At 43.7% G+C, this 22,998-nt stretch overlaps 2 protein-coding genes and 1 long non-coding RNA gene across 6 annotated transcripts; 2 read left to right on the forward strand and 1 right to left on the reverse strand.

Annotated features, from left to right (window-relative positions):
* Positions 1-1,976: 1,976 nt before the first annotated feature.
* Positions 1,977-6,257, forward strand: LOC139553616 (hepatic sodium/bile acid cotransporter-like). The gene is made up of 6 exons (XM_071366149.1): positions 1,977-2,113; positions 3,812-4,251; positions 4,515-4,719; positions 4,894-5,072; positions 5,172-5,371; positions 5,520-6,257. Exons 2-6 carry the CDS (start codon positions 3,830-3,832, stop codon positions 5,543-5,545), a joined length of 1,032 nt encoding a protein of 343 aa, XP_071222250.1. The 5' UTR covers positions 1,977-2,113; positions 3,812-3,829; the 3' UTR covers positions 5,546-6,257.
* Positions 6,258-6,352: 95 nt separating this feature from the next.
* On the reverse strand, positions 6,353-16,326 carry LOC139553615 (sushi domain-containing protein 6-like). Of its 4 annotated transcripts, none has more exons than XM_071366147.1 (8): positions 16,303-16,326; positions 12,986-13,137; positions 12,352-12,543; positions 11,815-12,207; positions 11,504-11,698; positions 8,423-8,561; positions 7,868-8,253; positions 6,353-7,757 (listed from the first exon to the last, which is right to left on the reverse strand). In XM_071366147.1, exons 2-8 carry the CDS (start codon positions 13,101-13,103, stop codon positions 7,732-7,734), a joined length of 1,449 nt encoding a protein of 482 aa, XP_071222248.1. In that variant the 5' UTR covers positions 13,104-13,137; positions 16,303-16,326; the 3' UTR covers positions 6,353-7,731. The 4 variants fall into 4 exon arrangements, with proteins under 4 accessions (XP_071222248.1, XP_071222249.1, XP_071222246.1 ...); XM_071366148.1 differs by lacking the exon at positions 16,303-16,326 and adding an exon at positions 15,779-16,126 and having other exon boundaries at positions 11,815-12,204; XM_071366145.1 differs by lacking the exon at positions 16,303-16,326 and adding an exon at positions 15,779-16,125.
* Positions 16,119-22,801, forward strand: LOC139553617 (uncharacterized). The gene is made up of 5 exons (XR_011670687.1): positions 16,119-16,245; positions 16,359-16,553; positions 16,665-16,923; positions 21,342-21,485; positions 22,294-22,801. It is a non-coding gene; the product is annotated as an uncharacterized lncRNA (long non-coding RNA).
* The last annotated feature ends 197 nt before the right edge of the window (positions 22,802-22,998 follow it).

Here is a 22,998-nt window from a genome sequence, read left to right on the forward strand (position 1 = left end):
AGTGAAATGTTTAATCAGAATGCATATGTGGTATTTGTAACACACAACAGGTGTGGACTAACAGTGAAATGCTTACTTCCCAACAATGCAGAGAGAAAGCAAATAGAGAAATAATAGAAAAGTAAAACACGTAATAATAGATACACAATGAGGAACGATAACTTGGTTATATACAAGAGGTTCCAATACCGAGTCGTTGTGCAAGGGTACGAGGTAATTAAGGTAGATATATACATATAACTAGGAATAAAGTGACAGATGGTAAACAGTAGCTGCACCCTGTGTGATGAGTCAAAAACGTAAGTGCAAAAAGGGTCAATGCAGATAGTCCAGGTAGCTCTTTGGATAACTAACTATTTAGCAGTCTTATGGCTCGGGGGTAGAAGCTGTTCAGGGTCCTGTTGGTTCCAGACATGGTGCAACGGTACTGCTTTCTGTGCGGTAGCAGAGAAAACAGTCTATGACTTTGGTGGCTTGAGTCTTTGAGCATTTTTAGGGCCTTCCTCTGACACCGCCTGGTATAGAGGTCCTGGATGGCAGGGAGCTCGGCCCCAGGGATGTATTGGGCCATTCGCTCTACCCTCTGTAGCGCCTTGCGGTCGGATGCTAAGCAGCTGCCATACCAAGCGGTGATGCAGCCAGTCAAGATGCGTTCAATGCTGCAGCTGTAGAACTATTTGAGGATCATGCCATGCCAAATCTTTTCAGCCACCTGAGGGGGAAGAGGCGTTGTTGTGCCCTCTTCACTATTGTGTTGGTGTGTTTGAACAATGATAGACCCTTAGTGATGTGGAAACAGAGCAACTTGAAGCTCTCGAGCTGCTCCACTATAGGCGTCGATGTGAATGGGGGCGTGCTCGACCCTCTGTTTCCTGTAGTCCTCGATCAGCTCTTTTGTCTTGTTGACATTGAGGGAGAGGTTGTTGTCCTGGCACCAGACTGCCAGGTCTCTGATCTCCCCCTTATAGGCTGTCTCATTGTCGTCTGTGGTCAGGCCTACCACCGTTGTATCTTCTGCAAATTAGTGATGGTGTTGGAGTCGTGGCGGTCATGCAGTCGTGTGTGAACAGGGAGTACAGGAGGGAACTAAGCAGACCACCATAGCCCCTGGGAGAGGTTGACAATGTCAGTGAAGACACTTGCAAGCTGGTCAGTACATGCTCTGAGTACATTTCTTTGAACTAATCCGTAACACACTGTTTACAAAATCAACAACTCAGCCTTATTTGACATCTCTGGCCCAGTTGTGTGAGTAGTGTCTGGAAGGTCCCAAGTTGCCAAGGATGGCATAAAGTGAGGAGGGGCTCCCCTGAAAGGACTGGCACCTTTGGCAGGCAAAGGCATTGAACTTTCAGCCTGGTTGTGTAATAATCATTGTTACTTTCTACATGTGCATGAATGCCAAGTAGAAAAAAATCCTCCTAAAGTGCTTTGGCAACAATTACACTCTGTCCACACAATCTGACCCATTGATGCTAAACAGGGCTTTCCCACGGTACTCAAGTCTAATAGAAATACAGCCAAACAAGGGACAGGGCTGGCATCTCATATTAGCAGGTGTGGATGAGCATTTACTGGAACTTATTGGTACAGTATTGTGATCAGCTTATCTTCAGCTGTACTGAATGTTAGCTCTAGAGCCCTGAAACATAAGAGTGTTGACATCATCATTAACCATGGATATCTAACAAGCTGTTTTTAGGTGATGATTGGGTAATAACCAATTAACGTCAATTCTGCTAAGAAAGTTGAATTGGGAAGAGATACATGCATTCCTTTGTCTCATTTACATCCCCTGTCATATACAAACATATTCAGGTGGATATGTCCAGGATGTAAGAGGGCCAGAATGCCAGAAATGTGATGATTGTTATGAATTTGAAGATGTAGCCTGTTGCGCAGGAGTTAGCCCCCCTAACATGTGACCATAATGCCATGTGACAGGGGGTTCTAGATAGAGAGCTATGGTGTTAGATAGAAGAATGTGAGGAGGGATGGGTAAAGTGTGTGTGCTAGAGAGGGGTGAGAGAGGGGGCGTAAGAGAGAGAGAGAAGAGAGAGAAAGCACTCAGCGGACCAGAGACTTGAACATCACAAGACTGCACACAATGAAGGTAAGAAAATACTTTTTAAATAATCACAGTGCCTTGAGGTGTCATGAAAATTCATTACTACTTGCATTATAATCTGGGATTGTTATCTACTTTATTTATCTTTTTATCAATTGGACTTTAATAACAATGTAATAACTAGTTGAACTACAGTGCCACTTCAGGACTCATACGTTTAAAACACAGACATGACCTGCATGAAAGTAATCTAATTTACACATAAAGCAGATCTAGATTTAGTTTATCTCATTAAATGCAAATAAATACTAATGAGTAAGGGCAAGAAAAAAAGACAGATAATAAAACCTAATTAAGCCTTGAGACAATTGAGACATGGATTATGCATGTGTGCCATTCAGAGGGTTAATGGGCAAGACAACAGATTTAAGTGCCGGTTTATGTCAAGAACTGCAACACTGCTGGGTTTTTTACGCTCAACAGTTTCCCATGTGTATCAAGAACGGTCCACCACCCAAAGGATATTCAGCCAACTTGACACAACTGTGGGAAGCATTGTAGACAACATGGCCCAGTATCCATGTGGAACGCTTTTGAACCTTGTAGAGTCCATGCCACGACGAATTGAGGCTGTTCTGAGGGCAAAAAGGGGGGGGGTGCAACTCAATATTAGGAAGGTGTTTCTAATGTTTGGTATACTTAGTGTATTTCTGCACTCTGTTTTGTAAGAATATCCTTTCGGGTCCTGATATTTTCATTAGAGACGTGTTCTGAGACACTTCTAAGACATGCCTATATTCGCCCTACTGAAGGCCTCTTTGAATCCGTGTAGGATTGGGCACCCCACTGCACTCTATTCTTTGAGGCACTGTGCCTGTTTGTTGCGGTCTGAATAGCACGGGTTGATGAATAGCCCTTCAGTGGGTGCCTAGGGAACTGCATTAGGATAGCAAACCATGTAGAAAAACAAATCGTACTTATCCAATTAATTGTGATAAAATGTATATGTTTGCTCTTTAGTCACATATTCTAGAAAAGGGAGATATTCTTTGAACAATCATTTGTCCCTCATCCGTTCAGCTTCTCTAGCAGCTGAAAGTCACAAGGAGAATATCTTAGAGCTCTCTGAGCAACACCAAAGGCTAATACTCAAATCAAATCACATTTTACTTGTCACATGCACCGAATACAACAGGTGTAGACCTTACAGTAAAATGTTTACTTACAAGCCCTTAGCCAACAATGCAGTTTTAAGAAAAATAGCATTAAGAAAGTATTTACTAACCACTGTACGGTCAGAACTGAGTGACGATGGTATACATTTATAGAGTAGTGTATTAACTCTCTGGACTGGTGTGTCATCATCAGCATAGCTACGGAGTCAATCAACACTGCAGGATAGATTTGAATCATCTTCTGAGGTGAAATGTTGCCTGGTAGCAAAATACATTCATAGATTGCATTGTTCAAGTCTCATCAAATATATTAATTGTGTGGTGTCATTGAGTAACGTAGCTAGTACCAAACTGTCTTATTGTAAAAATAGTAATACTCATCATGGAAGTCTAGAGTAGATACCATTCAAAGTTTAGATCACAAGGCTGAAGTGTAATAGAGTGGACAGGAGGAGTTGTAACTCTCCCGTTGGTCAAGTCCAAGAGACAACACAGAAACATTTGCTCTCCATTGACATAGATATGTTTCTTCATTTTTTTTATGTTCGGTGTCTCAATAAATATAAAGTAAACGAACAGCTTTGGGATGAATGGTACCATGAACCAGACAGAGGGACAGTACAGAGATGGCTATGAGACAGCTTGGAATGGCGGCAACACCTACAACATCACACCTCATAATGTCACCACTGGCTTCCAGTCCCCCTTCTCCCCGGTTATGGACATGGCCATCAATGGCATCACCATCATCATCCTCTTCATAACCATGGTGTCCCTGGGCTGCACCATGGAGATTTCCAAGATCAAGGCCCATATCCTGAAGCCCAAAGGGGTGGCCATCGCAGTGGTGGCCCAGTTTGGTATCATGCCTCTCACTGCCTTCAGCCTGGCCAAAATCTTCCAGCTGGGCGCCATCGAGGCTGTGACCGTGCTGATCTGTGGCTGCTGTCCGGGGGGAAACCTCTCCAACATCTTCGCCCTGGCCCTGAAGGGTGACATGAACCTAAGGTGAACTCATTGACATTTTGATCTGACGTTTTGTTTTATTTAGAAAAATGATTAGGCAGGACATGTTGGACAAAAACATTTATACAATTGTTTCACAATACAGAAAAATGCAAAGGTTTGAATAATTTTGCACATGGCATGAATGCTAAACTAAAGATAACACATGTTCTATTGTTAAGATTTGGCAAGGATATCACAAAAACTCAGAAAATTGAATGGAAATTATAAAAGTTTCAATCTCACCTTCTCTTTATATCCTACAGCATTGTAATGACCACATGTTCTACTGTTTTGGCCCTGGGTATGATGCCTCTGCTGCTCTTCCTATATTGCCATGGCTTCAATAATTTGGAAAACGCTGTGCCTTACACTGGCATCACCATAGCTCTCATCATGACCCTAGTGCCCTGTGCCATTGGCATAGCCATCAACCACCGGGTACCACAGTACTCTCAGATCATCATCAAGGTGAGGTTGACTCCAGATCTTGTATTTTTGGTCAACAAAGTGACACATCTTAAGGTATATAAAATTGTGTTTCTAATCCTAGTTCATTCATATAGCATTTTCTATTTACTAAAGTACATTAATAAACATCGTATGTAAAAGCACGTTTGATTTGACAGAGCTTTTACTCCACAGGTTGGTCTAAGCATCTTACTAATTGCCTCCGTGGCCATTGGTGTCATGTCAGGCATCTCCATTGGGGGAACAGTGTGGGTGGTTCTCTCACCCCAACTCATGGCAGCGGCTGCACTGATGCCCCTGACAGGCTACCTGCTGGGATACATCATGTCCACCATCTTCAAAGTCAATCATCAGTAAGTGCACTGCTGTATTCATCAGTTCAAGGATAGACTGGGCCAAGCTATCAATAATAATATACAGTTGAGCAAACCATGTAACAAATATTTTCTCAGATGCAGGAGGACTATTTCTATGGAGACAGGCTGTCAGAACATCCAGCTGTGTTCCACCATCTTGAAAGTGGCCTTTCCCCCAGAGGTTATTGGCCCCCTGTATCTGTTCCCGCTGATCTACATCATATTCCAGGGAGGCGAGGCGCTGCTTTTCATCATCCTCTTCAGATGTTACCAAAGCTTCAAGCCACCAGCTGAGGGTAAGTGTCACAGCTGTCTGGGTAACACTAGGGTAGCGTGGCTCAGAGAATGTACTGTCCCCTTACCTCTGCTGTTACAGTGTGCCAGACTGTTTGAGAAAATATAGGCAATCTTTCTTCTAAAGAAATCTATTTTTCTCTCCCATAGCCTGTATACATGACAGTGGCCGGTAAAATAGAGGAAGTAAAGGTTCTATAGGTCCCATATGGGAGAGGCCCATAGAAATGGAGCGGTCACAGGAGGACAGAGGACCAAACTGAACAGGCCCAGGACAGGAGCCAAGACCACAGCATTGGAAAGGCAACAGAAGGGAGAGGGACACATCAGACAATCAGGCTGTGTTGAGAACAGAAGATGGTAGTCTAATATGGTCATCGCTTAGTCACTTCAGTGACATCAAATGTATGGCTTTTTAGGGCAACATAACTGGCTGGCGATGTGCAGCACAATTTTACCAATGCAACTGTATACTGTAGTTGGAATGCAGTGTCTAAGCCACTAGATACTAACCTGGAGGAAAGAAAGAGTAACTGTATTTATATTGACAAGCTTTTATTTCTAGAGAAGATATGAATTTAAATAGTTGATCTACTGCTAATGTTTAGAATTTTGACAATAGATTATGCCCAGGTATTTTATACTTAGTGTGTAAATATAAAAAATGTATAATGTAGATTAAGGTTTTAACCAAATACACAATGGGGTCATTTCTGTAGAGGACATAAAAGCAGCATACAGCTGTAGGGTCTCCATCTTTGTTGCAGTTTTATGAAAACAAAAATTGTGATGTTTAATATCAAACAAGCCTCTAAAATGTCAGAAAATAAATTTTCAAGAAGTGGGTTCTAGAAGACAAGAGTATAAATAAAGTGCATTACAATGCCACCTAATTCTTGAAAGAACGTCCACAAAACATAGATATCAAACAGTTCAGTGAAAGAGGTTGAACTGTTTAAGAATGGAATTGGTTGACAAGGACAAAACCTTGCACAGCTCAAATAACATTTATTCAAAATTATAACAGGGTATTTACAGAGTAAAATTAACAAACCTTTTTTCAAATATTAAAATACTATCTTTACACCAATTGCATTGTGTAGTCCCAAAGCAAATGAAACCATTTGAAAAGACATGACACTAAGCTTCTGTACATAACAATAATTACCTCTTTTGAACTATTTATGGTTAACCCAATTAACTTCAGTCTTCCACATATTATGTCCTTATGAGTCCACCAAGGTGGCAATGTTAAAAGACACGTCTTAATATGCTTTTTCAAGAATTGTGGAAGCATCCAAGCAACCATGGCTGATCAACAGCATTCTGGACATGAATATACTAAATACTCAATTTAGTTTACCCATCTTAACGAATCATTTTAAACAACCCACAAATAAATATAAAGTATAACATTGTCAGGTCTCCAAGAAACACCAACTATTTCTCCAATTTGTTACGTCACTGAGCTGTGAAGAGCGAAAATTGACATTCATTTTTTAATCCTTTTTTAGGAAGGAAACTCAATACAAATGCTTTTTGTGCATAGAAGTGGAGCTCTAAGGCCATCTGGGAAAAGGTATACTGACATGAATAAGAGGATATGAACGCTAAGCCCAATGTCAATAAGCTGAGAGGTGTGCCTCAACCTAGGGAACACTGGCCTTCAGCAAAATCATCTTTTAAGTGCATGAAAAAAAAACATTGCGCTCAAAACTATGATCAGAATGGATACATTAAGAACCCCATCCAGAATATTATCACAAGTTACTCTTACTTACCTTATAGCGCATAAATGGTCAAATCTGTGTATGTGTGAGAATGACCGGTTCAATCTCTAAGTTGCAGTGGTCTTCATGCATCATTCCTAACATGCTGCTGTGCATGTTCTGCAGTGATCATGTAAAAACAGGTCGACATGGTACAAATTGGTGATGGGTGCAATGATTAGCTCATAAAATGTGTTTAACCACTGAAAAAAACATATGTAATGCTGTAAAGAGAATTTTCAAATGTCTTAGAGCTTTCCAAAAGGCCTTCCAACATACAGGGTGCTCATTATTTTACAGTTACGTCCCTGCGCTAAGCCAATGGTTAAAAGAACAAGTGTCAGACACTTAGAAAATGGCTAAGCATTATGTACATGTGAAACCCCTCTGAGCCCTCCTCTGGATGGGGGAGAAGTAACATTCTGCTGAGCATGACACGGCCTCACTTAGTGCCCCTGGAGGAGGTGGGTGGGTAGTCTGTTGTGTTGGCAGCTGCTGCAGTGGGGAGCTTCATACAGGCCTCCGACTCAACACAGCCGATCAACAGCAATCCTGGAGGTCTCTAATGTACGCCCAAGTGGCTACAGCATGAGTCAGGCCTCCTTTAACAAAGGCATATCTGCAGGAACAAAGAGACATCATCAATATGCCGTATGCAAATATGGGCATTATCAACCAATACATGTGTGAAGAGGCCTGTTTGGAGAGACATGTTGATAGGGGGTCTACCGTCAGAGTAGTCCATCTCAGAGTCGAGGAGGGGCAGGCTGTGCTGCTCGCTGCCTGTGGAGTCCCTCCGCTGTGAAGGTGAAGGCGCAGCAGCCTGCTCCGGGCCCCAGCAGGAGGATGAAGGGGAAGAAGTGAAGGATGGTGGTACTGGGTGAACCAATGCCATCTCTGAGCGCTGGGAGAGGGTGGAGGGCCCGGCCTGGGCAATGAGCGGCTCGGTTGTCCCTGCAGCCTGCTGGCCCTCTGACAGCACTATTTGGACCCGGGACTCAGAGCTGAGACTCAGACCCCCTCCGCCACACACCGCCTCCTCATAAGAGGGCAGGGCCACCTGCACCCCCTCCACCATGATGGACACAGGCTGGCCTGACACCCCCTGCTCACGGCTGTGAGGGGAACCAGAGAGGAGTGAAACAGTGTGTTAGAAACTCATTACTTTAGAGACTTATGAGCTAGTTTTATGAGACATGCACACCCCTGGAGTACACAAATAGCTAGCATAAGTCTACCATAGCTGATGCCGAATAAGCATGTCTGTAGTTTCAGGCCACTCACCGGCTGTGGTTGAAGGACTTGAGTTTTGGCTGCAGCAGGACAAACAGGACCACCAGCAGCAGGATGAGGGCTACAGAGCTGGCAGTGGAGGCCACGATGGACAGGGTGGGTATGCCCAATGGCAGGGCAGGGTCTCTGTCTGGAAGAGGGGAATCAGGCAATCAGCCCAAGTGCAAACAGTGTCCCAGACCTGCCAACCTTGAAGAATATTTAGGAGTACCAATTCAGCACGGTGGTGCCACCCCCGGCCCCCACGACAGCGCACATGCGACACCGACACTGCTCAAATCATAAGGAATGCACTTGTTTTTTGCCTAATAATGATGTTGACAGAAGACTGCCTAAGTAGGAATGTGAGGCTTTAGATTGGTATGGTACTTGGTAATTGGCTGCTCTTCGATAGCTAACTAGAAGAGATATGCTTAAATGTATACATCAGGGCTCTCCCTAAGATTTTATATCAAACAACATAGCCAACACAGAAGTCTTGTGTTTGATCCTAAATTAAATTGATGTCTCAATGAAATGTTTCTAGGTTACATTTCAGTGAAAATGTAAACTGACTCAATTTTTGGAGGGGAGAAAAATCTGAACAATTCCAACTACTGGATGCAATGCAGTAGTCTAGTTTACTGTAGGTTATTTGGAATATGAAACAACTGAACTAGTCCTCCAGAGCGGTGAAGCAGTCTAAGGCACTGCATCTCAGTTCTAGAGGCGTCGCTACAGACACCCTGGTTCAAATCCAGGCTGTATCACATCCGGCCGTGATTGGGAGTCCCATAGGACGGCACACAATTGGCCCAGCGGCGTCGGGGTTTGGCCGGTGTAGGTTGTCATTGTAAATCATTTGTTGTTAACCGACTTGCCTAGTTAAATAAAAGGTACAAAATAAATAAAAGATTGCCTACATAGAGCAGATCTACCACTTCTTAGACTTGTCTCAATGAGTAAAAAAAATACACTGTTCAAAAAAATAAAGGGAACACTTAAACAACACAATGTAACTCCAAGTCAATCACACTTCTGTGAAATCAAACTGTCCACTTAGGAAGCAACACTGATTGACAATAAATTTCACATGCTGTTGTGCAAATGGAATAGACAACAGGTGGAAATTATAGGCAATTAGCAAGACACCCCCAATAAAGGAGTGGTTCTGCAGGTGGTGACCACAGACCACTTCTCAGTTCCTATGCTTCCTGGCTGATGTTTTGGTCACTTTTGAATGCTGGCGGTGCTTTCACTCTAGTGGTAGCATGAGACGGAGTCTACAACCCACACAAGTGGCTCAGGTAGTGCAGCTCATCCAGGATGGCACATCAATGCGAGCTGTGGCAAGAAGGTTTGCTGTGTCTGTCAGCGTAGTGTCCAGAGCATGGAGGCGCTACCAGGAGACAGGCCAGTACATCAGGAGACGTGGAGGAGGCCGTAGGAGGGCAACAACCCAGCAGCAGGACCGCTACCTCCGCCTTTGTGCAAGGAGGAGCACTGCCAGAGCCCTGCAAAATGACCTCCAGCAGGCCACAAATGTGCATGTGTCTGCTCAAACGGTCAGAAACAGACTCCATGATGGTGGTATGAGGGCCCGACGTCCACAGGTGGGGGTTGTGCTTACAGCCCAACACCGTGCAGGACGTTTGGCATTTGCCAGAGATTGGAAAAATCGCCACTGGCGCCCTGTGCTCTTCACAGATGAAAGCAGGTTCACACTGAGCACATGTGACAGACGTGACAGTCTGGAGACGCCGTGGAGAACGTTCTGCTGCCTGCAACATCCTCCAGCATGACCGGTTTGGCGGTGGGTCAGTCATGGTGTGGGGTGGCATTTCTTTGGGGGGCCGCACAGCAATCCATGGGCTCGCAAGAGGTAGCCTGACTGCCCATTAGGTACCGAGATGAGATCCTCAGACCCCTTGTGAGACCATATGCTGGTGCGGTTGGCCCTGGGTTCCTCCTAATGCAAGACAATGCTAGACCTCATGTGGCTGGTGTGTCAGCAGTTCCTGTAAGAGGAAGGCATTGATGCTATGGACTGGCCCGCCCGTTCCCCAGACCTGAATCCAATTGAGCACATCTGGGACATCATGTCTCGCTCCATCCACCAACGCCACGTTGCACCACAGACTGTCCAGGAGTTGGCGGATGCTTTAGTCCAGGTCTGGGAGGAGATCCCTCAGGAGACCATCCGCCACCTCATCAGGAGCATGCCCAGGCGTTGTAGGGAGGTCATACAGGCACGTGGAGGCCACACACACTACTGAGCCTCATTTTGACTTGTTTTAAGGACATTACATCAAAGTTGGATCAGCCTGTAGTGTGGTTTTCCACTTTAATTTTGAGTGTGACTCCAAATCCAGACCTCCATGGGTTGATAAATTTGATTTCCATTGATAATTTTTGTGTGATTGTTGTCAGCACATTCAACTATGTAAAGAAAAAAGTATTTAATAAGAATATTTCATTCATTCAGATCTAGGATGTGTTATTTTAGTGTTCCCTTTATTTTTTTGAGCAGTGTATATACAAAAAATAATAAAAAATGAGCTTGTCCCCCCCCCCCCATCAGATTTCCATCCCTGACCTAATCCATCAAGTTTGACTACTAGGCTACCATTCATTCAACATGCCTTGTCATTGGTGAACAAACTTATCACATCATTTGTAGCCTACTGTTGACATACAACTATATCAAGAGGACAGATCAAGAAGTGATTAATTATCATAGGCCTACTAATGTTTAACAGTCTAACATAACTTTTTGTGAAGGACATTAGCAGAATATCTCTCTGCCATGTCTGTTTCCATCCAAGCAGCGACACACACTGAACTACCGCAACATTCGTTTCCTTGCTCGTCAATGCCTACTACCGCAACGTGCCTATTTTAAGGTAGTTTATCGTACCATCATACTTTGACCTCAAATTGCGTGCATGGTACGCAAAATGTGTGCAGGTTGGCAGTTGCGCTTGAGGCATGAAAAAAGTAATAATGTTAGTGAAATTTCATCTTGCAGGTTGATACAACAAAAAACAAATAGTTCAAGCTACCTAACACTGAACTCTGAAGAGTAAGACCAACCTTGGTCCAGGAGACAGCTAATCTGCATGGGACCGTCCCACTCCCCATCCTGACAGGTCAGGTATTTGTAGTCTCCCTTCAGGATGTAGCCTTCATCACAGAAGTACTCGATCACAGTGCGATGGTTCAGTCTATGGCAGGGGGACGGGTGGCAGGTGTAGCCCCCATTCTCTGGCTCAAATGGAGGCAGACACACTGTTGACAAGAAACAAGAGAACCATCATCAGTGAGCTCACAAAACTCATTTTAGACTTCCAAATATGTTAGTGTGTGTGGAATGAATTCAGAGTATTTAGTAAAGCCATTAGTACCATCACTGTGTATGCAGCGGGGTGGGTCTGAGGACCAGAGGCCCAGGGGGGTGCAGGTGAGGATGTTGGGCCCATCCTCCAGGAAGCCTGGGTCACAGCTGTACTGGAGCACCGTGCCGACAGGAAAGGAACCCCCATTGGTCTCTGTCAGGTTGGCTGACCCATGTTGGACAATGAACGGCCTTGCACATCCTTGGTTGACACAGCTAATCTGCATGGGGCCGTCCCACTCCCCATCCTGACAGGTAAGATATTTGTACTTGTAGTCTCCCTTCAGGATGTAGCCTTCATCACAGAAGTACTCTATCACAGTGCCCTGGCCTAGCCGATGGCAGGGAGACGGGTGGCAGGTGTACCCTCCATTCTCAGGCTCAAACGGAGGCCGGCACACTGCTGGTCAGAAACAACACAATAATGTTGTAAAGTTATAATCCTACATTATCCACATTTTGGTATCAACTATGTTGTTCAACTGGAGAGAAATAATCCTGTTCACAATGAGTCATACTGGTGGCCACATTGTAGAGAGCCACTCACCGTCACTCCGTTTGCAGCGGGGTGGGTCTGAGGTCCAGAGGCCCAGGGGGTTGCATGTGATGATGCTGGGCCCATCAGCCAGGTAGCCTGGGTCACAGCTGTACTGGAGCACCGTGCCCACAGGAAAGGAACCCCTGTTGGTCTCTGTCAGGTTGACCCAGCTGTTCTGCACCATGAATGGCCTCACACATCCTGAGGGACAAAAGGTCATGATTGATGCTAGCGCATTCTGATGTTTTTTTCCCTGCTATATTTTGATTTTAAAACACTGTTGTTAAGGGCCTTTCTATGAGTGGGTTTTATGAGGTTTATATAATATCAATGAGTTACAAAGGCAGTGGGAGGTGAGTGGGACTTCTAGCAACAGCTTCACGCACGCCATCCAGCATCTTTTACTCATCAACTATGAGAGGGAGAGGATGTGGGGACTTGACACGTTAATATTGAGTGTAGCTCATGTGTTGGCCAGCTGTTTGCTCAAATAAACCCAATTCCGATGTTATAATTTACCACATAGGGCAATATACATCCTGCATTATTAGACTGAAAGAGAGAAGCGGAAATGTAGCAGCATAACAGTAATGTATGGAACGGAGATGTGTGGGGGGGCTTTTGCTTATGAGAGATCTCTTACCTGACCCTTGTCCCGTGGATAGCACAGTCAGAAAGAGCAACAGTGAAAGTGACCACTTGTCAGCTGAGGTGAGCAGCTCAAGGGCTTTTGACATTGACTCTAACATTCCATTGCACATCTTTTACTTCCACTGCAGAGGGATTCAGCTTAACCTAGGGATAGAAGACCAGAATTAATTGAGTGAAAACTGAATGGAGTTGTCCCCCACCCCCCAAATAATCAACCCTGTCCAAGTTCTAATTATTATTTACTAGCAACTGCAAAGTCACATTTGACTGAGTCTAATGCATATATCTCAAGATCAATCAAGAAAGAGCAGATGCTTTGTTTGGGGACCATGCAATCACGGACCCTTGGGAGGTCCCTATCCCCATTGAAGTTGACATTTAAATGGTTAAGGTTGTAGTTTAGGGAAGGGATTTTCCAAGTATCCCGGATAGCACTGACCCTTTATTTGGGTCCAATGAGAACTAAGTGGCGCAGTGGTCTAAGGCACCGCATCTCAGTGCTAGAGGCATCACAACAGACCCTGGTTCGATCCTTGGCTGTATCACAACCGGCTGTGATCGGGGGTCCCATAGGGCGGCGCACAATTGACCCAGCATCGTTCAGGTTAGGGGAGGGTTTGGACGGGGTAGGCCAAATAATAATTTGTTCTTAACTGACTTACCTAGTTAAATAAAGGCTAAACAAAAAAAGATCTGACTGTAGTTAAGTTACAGCCAAAGACACTCATACTAGCATCCTATTTGATAACTACCTAGCTAGCTAATTAACTAGTTAATGTAACTACAGTCTGGGTAGGTCCTCCAAAACCAAGTAACTTTTTGGGCAAACTGACCAAATTCATAGAAATCTGAGTTATAGATCTGTCATACTCATCGAAACAAGTCTAAGAAGCAGTAGATCTGCTCTATGTGGCAATTTTTAAAATATTTGTTTTACCCTTATTTAACTAGCAAGTCAGTTAAGAACAAATTCTTATTTACAATGACGGCCTACACCGGCCAAACCCAGATGACGCCAATTGTGCCCCGCCCTATGGGACTCCCAATCAAGGCCAGTTGTGATACAGCCTGGAATCGAACCAGGGTGTCTATAGTGACTGAAATGCAGTGCCTTACACCGCTGCGCCACTCGGGAGCACATTTCTATGCTTCCCCTTTCTTATGTTTAATTTTTTCATATTTTACTTTCAGTTATGTACATCTGCTTCAAACAGCTGAAAATACAATATTTTTGGTTATTGAAAAGACGGTACAATTATTCTCTACGCTCAGTGGTTTGTTTTGTCACATTTAGGCGAACTATTAGAATTCATGCGATTTCTGCTTATTGCACCTTTATACTAGCCAGATAGCAGAGAGGAAAACTATTAGCTACATTACCAAAAGTATGTGGCCACAAGTATGTGGAGTTGGTCCCCCATTTGCTGTTATAACAGCCTCCACTCTTCTGGAAAGGCTTTCCACTAGATGTTGTAAATATGCTGCGGGTACATGCTTCCATTCAGCCGCCAGAGCATTATTAAGGTTTGGCGATTAGGCCTGGCTCGCAGTTGGCGTTCCAATTAATCCCAAAGGCGTTAGATGGAGTTGAGTTCAGGGCTCTGTGCAGGCCAGTTAAGTTCTTCCACACGATCTTGACAACAATTTAGGGTATGGAACTCACTTTGTGCACTGGGCAGTCATGCTGAAACAGGAAAGGGCCTTCCTCAAACTTTTGCCACAAAGTTGGAAGCACAGAATTGTCTAGAATGTCATTGTTTAAGAGATTTCCAGTCACTGGAACTAAGGGGCCTAGCCCGAACCATGAAAAACAACCCCAGACCATTATTCCTCCTCCACCAAACTTTTCAGTTGGCACTATGCATTCAGGCAGGTAGCGTTATTTTGGCATCTGTCAAACCCAGATTCCTCCGTTGGACTGCCAGATGGTGAAGCGTGAATCATCACACCAGAGAACACGTTTCCACAGAGTCCAATGGCGGCGAGCTTTACACCACTCCAGCCGACGCTTGGCATTGTGATTTTAGGCTATTGTGCGGCTGCTTGGCAATGGAAATCCATTTCATGAAGCTCCAGACAGTTCTTGTGCTGACTGACTTTGCTTCCAGAGGCTGTTTGGAACTCGGTAGAAAGTGTTGCAACCAAGGGCATACGATTTTTACGCGCTATGCGCTTCAGCAATCGTTGGTCCCGTTCTGTGAGCTTGTGTGGCCTACCACTTCACGGCTGGGCCGTTGTTACTCCTAGACGTTTCCACTTCACAATAACAGCACTTACAGTTGAACGGGCAGCTCTAGCAGGGTAGAAATTTTATGAACTGACTTGTTGGAAAAGTAGCATACTATGATGGTGCCACGTTGAAAGTCACTGAGTTCTTCAGTAAGGCCCTTCTACTGCCAATATTAGTCTGTGGAAATTGCATTGCTGTGTGCTCGATTTTATACACCTGTCAGCAACGAGTGTATAAAATGAAATAACCGAATCCACTAATTTGATGGTTGTCCACATACTTTTTTGTGTGTATATATATATATATATATATATATATATGAGAGAGAGAGAGAGAGAACATAGACGTTACCTACTACCTACACACCACAATATCTGGCTAGCAGCGGCAGATGAATGTTACGTAGAGAACACCAGCTGGTTAACATTAGATTGCTACTGTAGTTAACGTTCTTTCTCACACTAGACGTCGTCAGCATAACAACGCTAGCGAACTGTGAATCATGTAACGCTAGCTACAATAGCTATGTTAACAACAATAAACCATTATCGTTACCTTTGCTTGTAGTTAGCAACGTCAGCTATACCTAGCCGTACCTAGCCAGCTAATCTCTTCGTTTACCCACACAACAACACGGACAGTCAGGCACTCCTCCACCCTATTCTACTGTACTCGCTCACTGTGGTCGATACATTTGCCTAATCAGTTTCTGTAAAACGGCAACTGTCCCTCACTAAAAGCATCAACTATGCGCGGTCAGGGGAGACTGCAAATCGCCCCCCCGCTAGACTAGCTTCGCAACTGCTTTGCTGCTAGGCTGAGCCATATAAATAATGAATTAATTGTATCTGCTGAGCTGCCTCGATTTAGTCTCTTCCATCGAAGTCTGTTATTGTGAAAAGAAAATTAACCAATAAAGATACAACTTTTGTATAGTTACCACATCCGGGTCTTTTGCGTCCTTAGATACCAGTCCAAAATAAAAAAAACAGTACCACGCCTGCCTCATCAGCTGCTATCAGGTAGACTTAATATGTATAATTGAATGTACAATACAATAGGAAATGTTATTTATTTACCTCAAATGTCTTGCAAAATTGTCTGACGGTGTTCTAATCTTGGGTTACGTTACCAGAGCGTCAAGGGCAAGGCATCGATGGATATTATGAGAGGCAGTTTAGATTAAATCTCCCGCCCGGAATCCAGCGAGAGTTCTCGGCCTGGCGGTAGCCATGTGTCAGCTGTGTCACTGCCTGAAGTCGGGAGAGTTTGTCACCCCAGCCCAACGTCCCTGGTGGTCCTGAGCGATGATGTCCCCAACAATAAGCAGGTAGCTATCGTATCTACATGCACAAGTTGCACGGTGGAGAATATTGCATGTTTATTCCCCCCAGTTGTATAATTGCATTGTGATACGTAACGCGGCACCGTTATGCTTTAGGACCATGCGGACGCCTCAGAGCAGGTGGGTAGGCTGTTTTCCAGTTTCAGCCAGCTGGATTTAGGACCGCACTGACACCACAGAGGGGTGCAGACAGGCTTTGTGAAGGCAAAGCTTCTGAAAGTCTGGCGTATAGTACCAGCACGGGAGAGATGAACAGAGGCAGCTGCTGCTGTCTGTGTTGCGCTTTTTCTTCGAGTTGTAAAAACAAGCAGAGCAGAAACGGACTACTCTTTAGTTGACTGGTCTAGATGGCAAGGTAAGTGCTGCTTGACATAATTTTTTTTCAGTGTTGAGTTAGTAGTGTAACTGACATGTTACGTTAGCCAATGTCTCATCTCTTCTCGACTGATGAATGAACTACTAGCTACCATAGCCAGTTCAACTCTAGATAGCCTCTAGCTACCAGTGGCGGTCAGTGCCGTTTAAGATAAGGGAGGATGATTTTTAATGAGCATGGCCTTATTTCTATTACAGCATATTGGATGACTGCCATTAATATTCCATTCATCCAGGTCAATGTAACAGGGACTACAGGTTTAGGCTATTACATGATACATTCCCTATACCCATCATGAGGTTGCTACAACCTAGCCTATGAATGAACATTTACAACATAGGTGCACACAGGTCGTGAGAAAAATACGAGCTGACAGACAGTGACACATTGAATACTGCCTTGCACACTTACCTGCAGCTAGCTGATATAGGGTGTAATTATTAGTCCAACAGTTGCAAATGAGAGTTTCTATTGGACGAATTCAAGTATGTTTTGTTCCCTTTGCTTCCGTTTTTAAGATTTTTTTTTCAACAGAATCGGCAGAATGAATACATCCCTGATCACTTGTAAACAAAGTTCACTTTCATAGCAGTAACGTTGTATTCCTTCTCGCGCTCTCTTTCTATCACCTTTTCCCTTCGAATGTGGACTTCAATGAACAACATGTCAGCTGTATGTGACCCTGGCGGAAAAAAACTTATCAAGCCAAACCAAATTGTTGTCACCATATTAGCTAAAGTAACGTCATAGTCAACATAGCTAATAGAACTAACGCGTTAGTAAACCTGTTACAATCATGCAGTAACGTTACAGTGTACAACTGTTCAACTATTGTCTTTCTCCCTCTTTGTCTTTGAGTCAACTACTCACCACATTTTATGCACTGCAGTGCTAGCTAGCTTTATCAATCAATCAATCAATCAGAGAGAGAGTGAGAGATGCGCCAACATCGGCCCGATGTCTAGTTTAACACCGATGTCAAGAGAGTGATGTCGGCATCGGCCCGATGTCTAGTTCAATGCCGATGTCCAAAACCGATGTCAAAGCTGACGTGCATACCTATATGACATAATGATGCCACAAAAAATACAGAGTTACACTGAACAAAAGCCGAAAAATACTAAGAGCACACTTTCAACAATTAAACAAGTTCAAGTCGAGCACTCATTTGAAAGAGTAAGAACATTTCAGCGAGACAACTCAAAGGCGAAATCCATTAACGCCAAGATAATGGAATTCATTGCCCTTGACAATCAACCGTTCTCTGTCGTGGATGATGTTGGCTTTCGTCAACTGGTTCGAGCACCGGTACACACTACCAAGTAGGCGCTATTTTTGTCCAGATGTTTCCCTACCGGAGTTACACAGTATTGTTGAAACACATCCATGAGCTACTTGCTATGGACATCACTGCTATTAGCTTCACGATTGACATTTGGACCAGCGATGTCAGCCCCATGAGCATGCTGAGTCTGACAGCACAGTGGGTCGACGAGGATTTAGTTCTGAGGAAAGTCGTATTGCATGCTCAAGAATGTGCTGGTTCTCATACCGCTGCTGCCATTTCAATGGCATTTGAGAACATGTTTGAAACTTGGAAACATGAACACACTCCTAGCGCCTTTCGAACAACTGACTCGAGAAATAAGCTCATCAACTGTGTCTGCAGCAGACATGATGCCCTCTGTCATGGCATTGAAACGCCTGCTCAACAAAACTGGCGACAGACCGTGGGGTTAAAACTTGCAAAAGTACTCTACTAGAGGCTGTGAACAAACGATTCGGTGGCACTCTCTCTGAGCCTCTTTACTGTGTCGCCACCATGCTCAATGCTAGGTCCAAGGACCGCTACTTCGATGTAGACAAGAAATAGGGTTTACGTGAAATGTTAGACACAGCTGGACAAGATGGACATGGACACAGTGACAGTGCGCACCGAGGAAGAGAGGCCACGGACAGACAGAGTTGAAACTTCACTGCTTGACCTGTATGATGAAATCCTGGTTGAGAATGAAAGGACTGAACAAATGAACAACGCAACAGCACAGCAAGTAAGGGAAAGAAATGGGTTTTGATTATGTTTTACTTGTAATGGGGACATATGTAAATGCCAGCAAAATTACTTTTTGGTCTGTGTGTGTGTGTAACCTTTATTTAACTAGGTAAGTCAGTTTTAAGAACAAATTCTTATTTACAATGACGGCCAAACCCAGACGACGCTGGGCCAATTGTGCGCCGCCCTTTAGGACTCCCAATCACGGCCGAATGTGATACAGCCTGGATTCAAACCAGGGACTGTAGTGACGCCTCTTGCACTGAGATGCAGTGCCTTAGGGATGCACGGTACCGTGTGTGTGTTAACTATTTAACTGTACTAGAATGCTTTAAAGGCCTCTAAAATTTAAAATATTGCTTATTTGTACTGTTTTTTTTGTCAAGGAAAATATTGGATATCGGTATCGGCCAAAAATGTGATATCGGTGCATCCCTATTGGAAATGTTGATACTGGAGACTTATAAGAAGAAACTGTGTAACTTCGCATTTATAGCGGTTAAGAAATTAATTGGAAGGTTGGTTATCCTCCCACAATTTATGCATCACTAGATTTGATTTGTTACAAGATTAAGTGCATACTGTGCAACTTTCATAAGGTCTGGCTGGATGCCTTATATGGAATACAGTACAACAAAAGGCGTCTGTATTGAAAACATGCCCATGTCAGGGGAGATGCCTATTTAGGCAATCCCTAGCTGCTGGGCTTCTCAGTCCTGGCCCTGGGGGTCTGCCGTATTTTTGATTGACACTCTGGCGTTGGCCCAACACACCCGAAACCAATAATGAATGTTTCACTAAGATACTACAGCTGAGTGGGGTGTACTGGGTTGGGTCGCTGCAGGGCCATAGACCCCTAGGGACAGGACGGGGTGACCCATCTATATTGTGTGCAAGTAAAAAGAGCTCTACAGTACTATTAGGCCTATGATAGGAATTATATGGAGGCTGTACTGTTTCTGTGTGTTAATGTGTGCAGTGCATTTGATAAGGTATTCAGACCCCTTGACTTTTTCCACATTTTGATACGTTACAGCCTTATTCTAAAATGGATAAAATATTTTTCCTCATCAATCTTCACCCGATACCCCATAATGACAAAGCGAAAAAATAGTTTTTTAAACATTTTTGCAAATGTACTAAAAATAAAAAACAGATACCTTATTTACATAAGTATTTAGACCCTTTGCTATGAGACTCAAAATTGAGCTCAGGTGCATCCCGTTTCTATTGATCATCCTTGAGATGTTTCTACAACTTGTGGTAAATTCAATTGATTGAACATGATTTGGAAAGGCACACACCTGTCTATATAAGGTCCCACAGTTGACAGTGCATGTCAGAGCAAAAACCAAGCCATGAGGTGGAAGGAACTGTCCGTAGCCCTCTGAGACAGGATTGTGTCGAGGCACAGATCTGGGGAAGGGTACCAAAACACTTCTACAGCATTGAAGGTCCCCGAGAACAAAGTGGCCTACCTCATTCTTAAATGGAAAAAGTTTGGAACTACCAAGGCTCTTCCTAGAAATGGTCGCACAGCCAAACTGAGCAATTTGGGGAGAAGGGTCTTGGTCAGGGAGGTGACCAAGAACCCGACGGTCACTCTGACAGAGCTCCAGAGTTCCTTTGTGGAGATTGGAAAACCTTCCAGAAGGACAACCATCTCTGCAGAACTCCACCAATCAGGCCTTTATGATAGGGTGGCCAGACGGAAGCCACTCCTCAAATAAATGCACATGACAGTCCGCTTGGAGTTTGCCAAAAGGCACCTAAAGGACTCTCAGACCATGAGAAACCAAGATTGAACTATTTGACCTGATTGCCAAGCATCACGTCTGGAGGAAACCTGGCACCATCCCTACGGTGAAGCTTGGTGGTGGCAGTATGGTGCAGCAACGCTCCCCATCCAACCTGACAGATCTTGAGAGGATCTGCAGAGAAGGGGAGAAACTCCCCAAATACATGTGTGCCAAGCTTGTAGTGTCATACCCAAGAAGACTCAAGGCTGTAATCGCTGCCAAAGGTGCGTCAACAAAGTACTGAGTAAAGGGTCTTATTACCTATGTAAATGTGATATTTCAGTTGTAATTTAAACATTTTTGTAATATTGTTTTTTAAAAACCAGTTTTTGCTTTGTCATTATGTGGTATTTTGTGTAGATTGATGAGGGGAAAAAAACTATTTAATCAATTTTAGAATATGGCTGTAACGTAACAATGTGGAAAAAGTTAAGGGGTCTGAATACTTTTCGAATGCACTCTATATCACTGTGAAATTGGAATAAGTGGTAAAGAATAGTGAAAAAACAGATTGTGTTTGTTCATCTCTATGTATGAATTTCCAGTTCACTCGATTGGAGATGTATCTGATGAGGAAAACGAAGATCCAGAAGGACATTAAGAAATGTAAAGTACTTGACAAAATCCTGGCTTCAAGGATCTCAAATGGAAAAGGGAAGGAGTTCCATCAACTATGGAAGGAACTATTGGTAAGCACAAGGATACGCAGAGTACACAGAATTTAATGCAGCACCATATCACCATAAAATTCAGAGTGTGTAAATGTACTTGGCGAATGAAGGCGATTCTGATGTGAGAATGTGTATATGCTGAAGGATATTTTCTACCAATTTTTGTGCAACAGCTTAAACCCAACATATATTCAGAATGTGCAGATGAAGCAGAAAATATAAGGATGTTTTTGGTCCTGGCTCCTTCCAGTAGTAAGTGAAATAGTATAATTTCAGAATACTGATCAGTGTGGATACTGTCTACAATGCACATTGACTGGAGCTTTGAGGACAAAGTTAGTCATACTACTCACATGCCAAATTACAATTCCATGATAAACTAAAGAACTTGGAAAATGGTGATATAAATCATCAGCTTTCTTTTGCATGGGATATGGCACAGCAAATTGATAACCTTACTTAGATTCAGTCGTCGTGCACCAGCGACTCCCGTGGCGGGCCGGGCGCAGTGCGCACTAACCAAGGTCGCCAGGTGCACGGTGTTTCCTCCGACACATTGGTGCGGCTGGCTTCCGGGTTGGATGCGCGCTGTGTTAAGAAGCAGTGTGGCTGGTTGGGTTGTGTTTCGGAGGACGCATGGCTTTTGACCTTCGTCTCTCCGGAGCCTATATGGGAGTTGTAGCGATGAGACAAGATAGTAATTACTAACAATTGGAAACAAGGAAATTGGGGAGAAAGAAAGGGGGTAAAAATGAATTTTAAAAATATGGTAATTTGTTATTCATATGCAGGCTATGTTTTAATAATACATTTTCATTCACCCTAGTTCATGGATCCAGTGAAGAAGTGGACTTTGTTTCTGTGTTTGTGACTCAAGAGCCTGACAAAGAGACACAACACAAGTGGAGGAAAGTGAATTTGATTAAATATGCTGGAACACAATTATAGATGGTAACACTTTACATAATTCCTTTGCTCATGTTCCCCGGGCGCTGAAGACGTGGATGTCGATTAAGGCAGCCCCCGCACCTCTCTGATTCAGAGGGGCTGGGTTAAATGCAGAAGACACATTTCAGTTGAAGGCATTCAGTTGTACAACTGACTAGGTATCTCCCTTTCCTATGTAGGCCAATTTACACTAACTACTCCTGTAACAATGTTAGTCTTACAATGCAGTTGTATTATTCTACACTAGATGGCAATATAACCCTAGGAAACAATGTAACTGCTTTGTACTTTCACTGTATTCCGTTTTTTCTTGGTTCTTTGATTTCTGAAAACACCACATAGGCAACCGGTTTCCCATTAAACTGTCCATGAACAACTTTCCCATATTCTTTTGAATTTGCTTTTCGGGGGAATGACATGTCACTTAAAGTCATAGTTAGAGAGTCATGAACATTGGCCAGTGGGCTCTTTTTCAAATTGCATGTATTTCAGTGGTCTAGAAAAAAACATGCATCAGGTTTAATTGATATATGCAAATTCTGAATTATTGCTTAGATTGTTGACAATGTATCTCCTAAACATC

Source organism: Salvelinus alpinus, chromosome 25, assembly GCF_045679555.1.
Source record: "Salvelinus alpinus chromosome 25, SLU_Salpinus.1, whole genome shotgun sequence".
Classification (NCBI taxonomy): domain Eukaryota; kingdom Metazoa; phylum Chordata; class Actinopteri; order Salmoniformes; family Salmonidae; genus Salvelinus; species Salvelinus alpinus.

Bases quoted from the DNA above. Each gene is read 5' to 3' on its own strand.
- LOC139553615 (XM_071366147.1), bottom strand. From the start codon at position 13,103: ATGTGCAATGGAATGTTAGAGTCAATGTCAAAAGCCCTTGAGCTGCTC. The intron at 12,544-12,985 runs GTAAGAGATCTC...TTTGTCCCTCAG, and splicing joins ATCCACGGGACAAGGGTCAG to GATGTGTGAGGCCATTCATG. The intron at 12,208-12,351 runs GTGAGTGGCTCT...GTTTCTGACCAG, and splicing joins CCGCTGCAAACGGAGTGACG to CAGTGTGCCGGCCTCCGTTT.
- LOC139553616 (XM_071366149.1), top strand. From the start codon at position 3,830: ATGAATGGTACCATGAACCAGACAGAGGGACAGTACAGAGATGGCTAT. The intron at 4,252-4,514 runs GTGAACTCATTG...TATATCCTACAG, and splicing joins AAGGGTGACATGAACCTAAG to CATTGTAATGACCACATGTT. The intron at 5,073-5,171 runs GTAAGTGCACTG...ATATTTTCTCAG, and splicing joins ATCTTCAAAGTCAATCATCA to ATGCAGGAGGACTATTTCTA.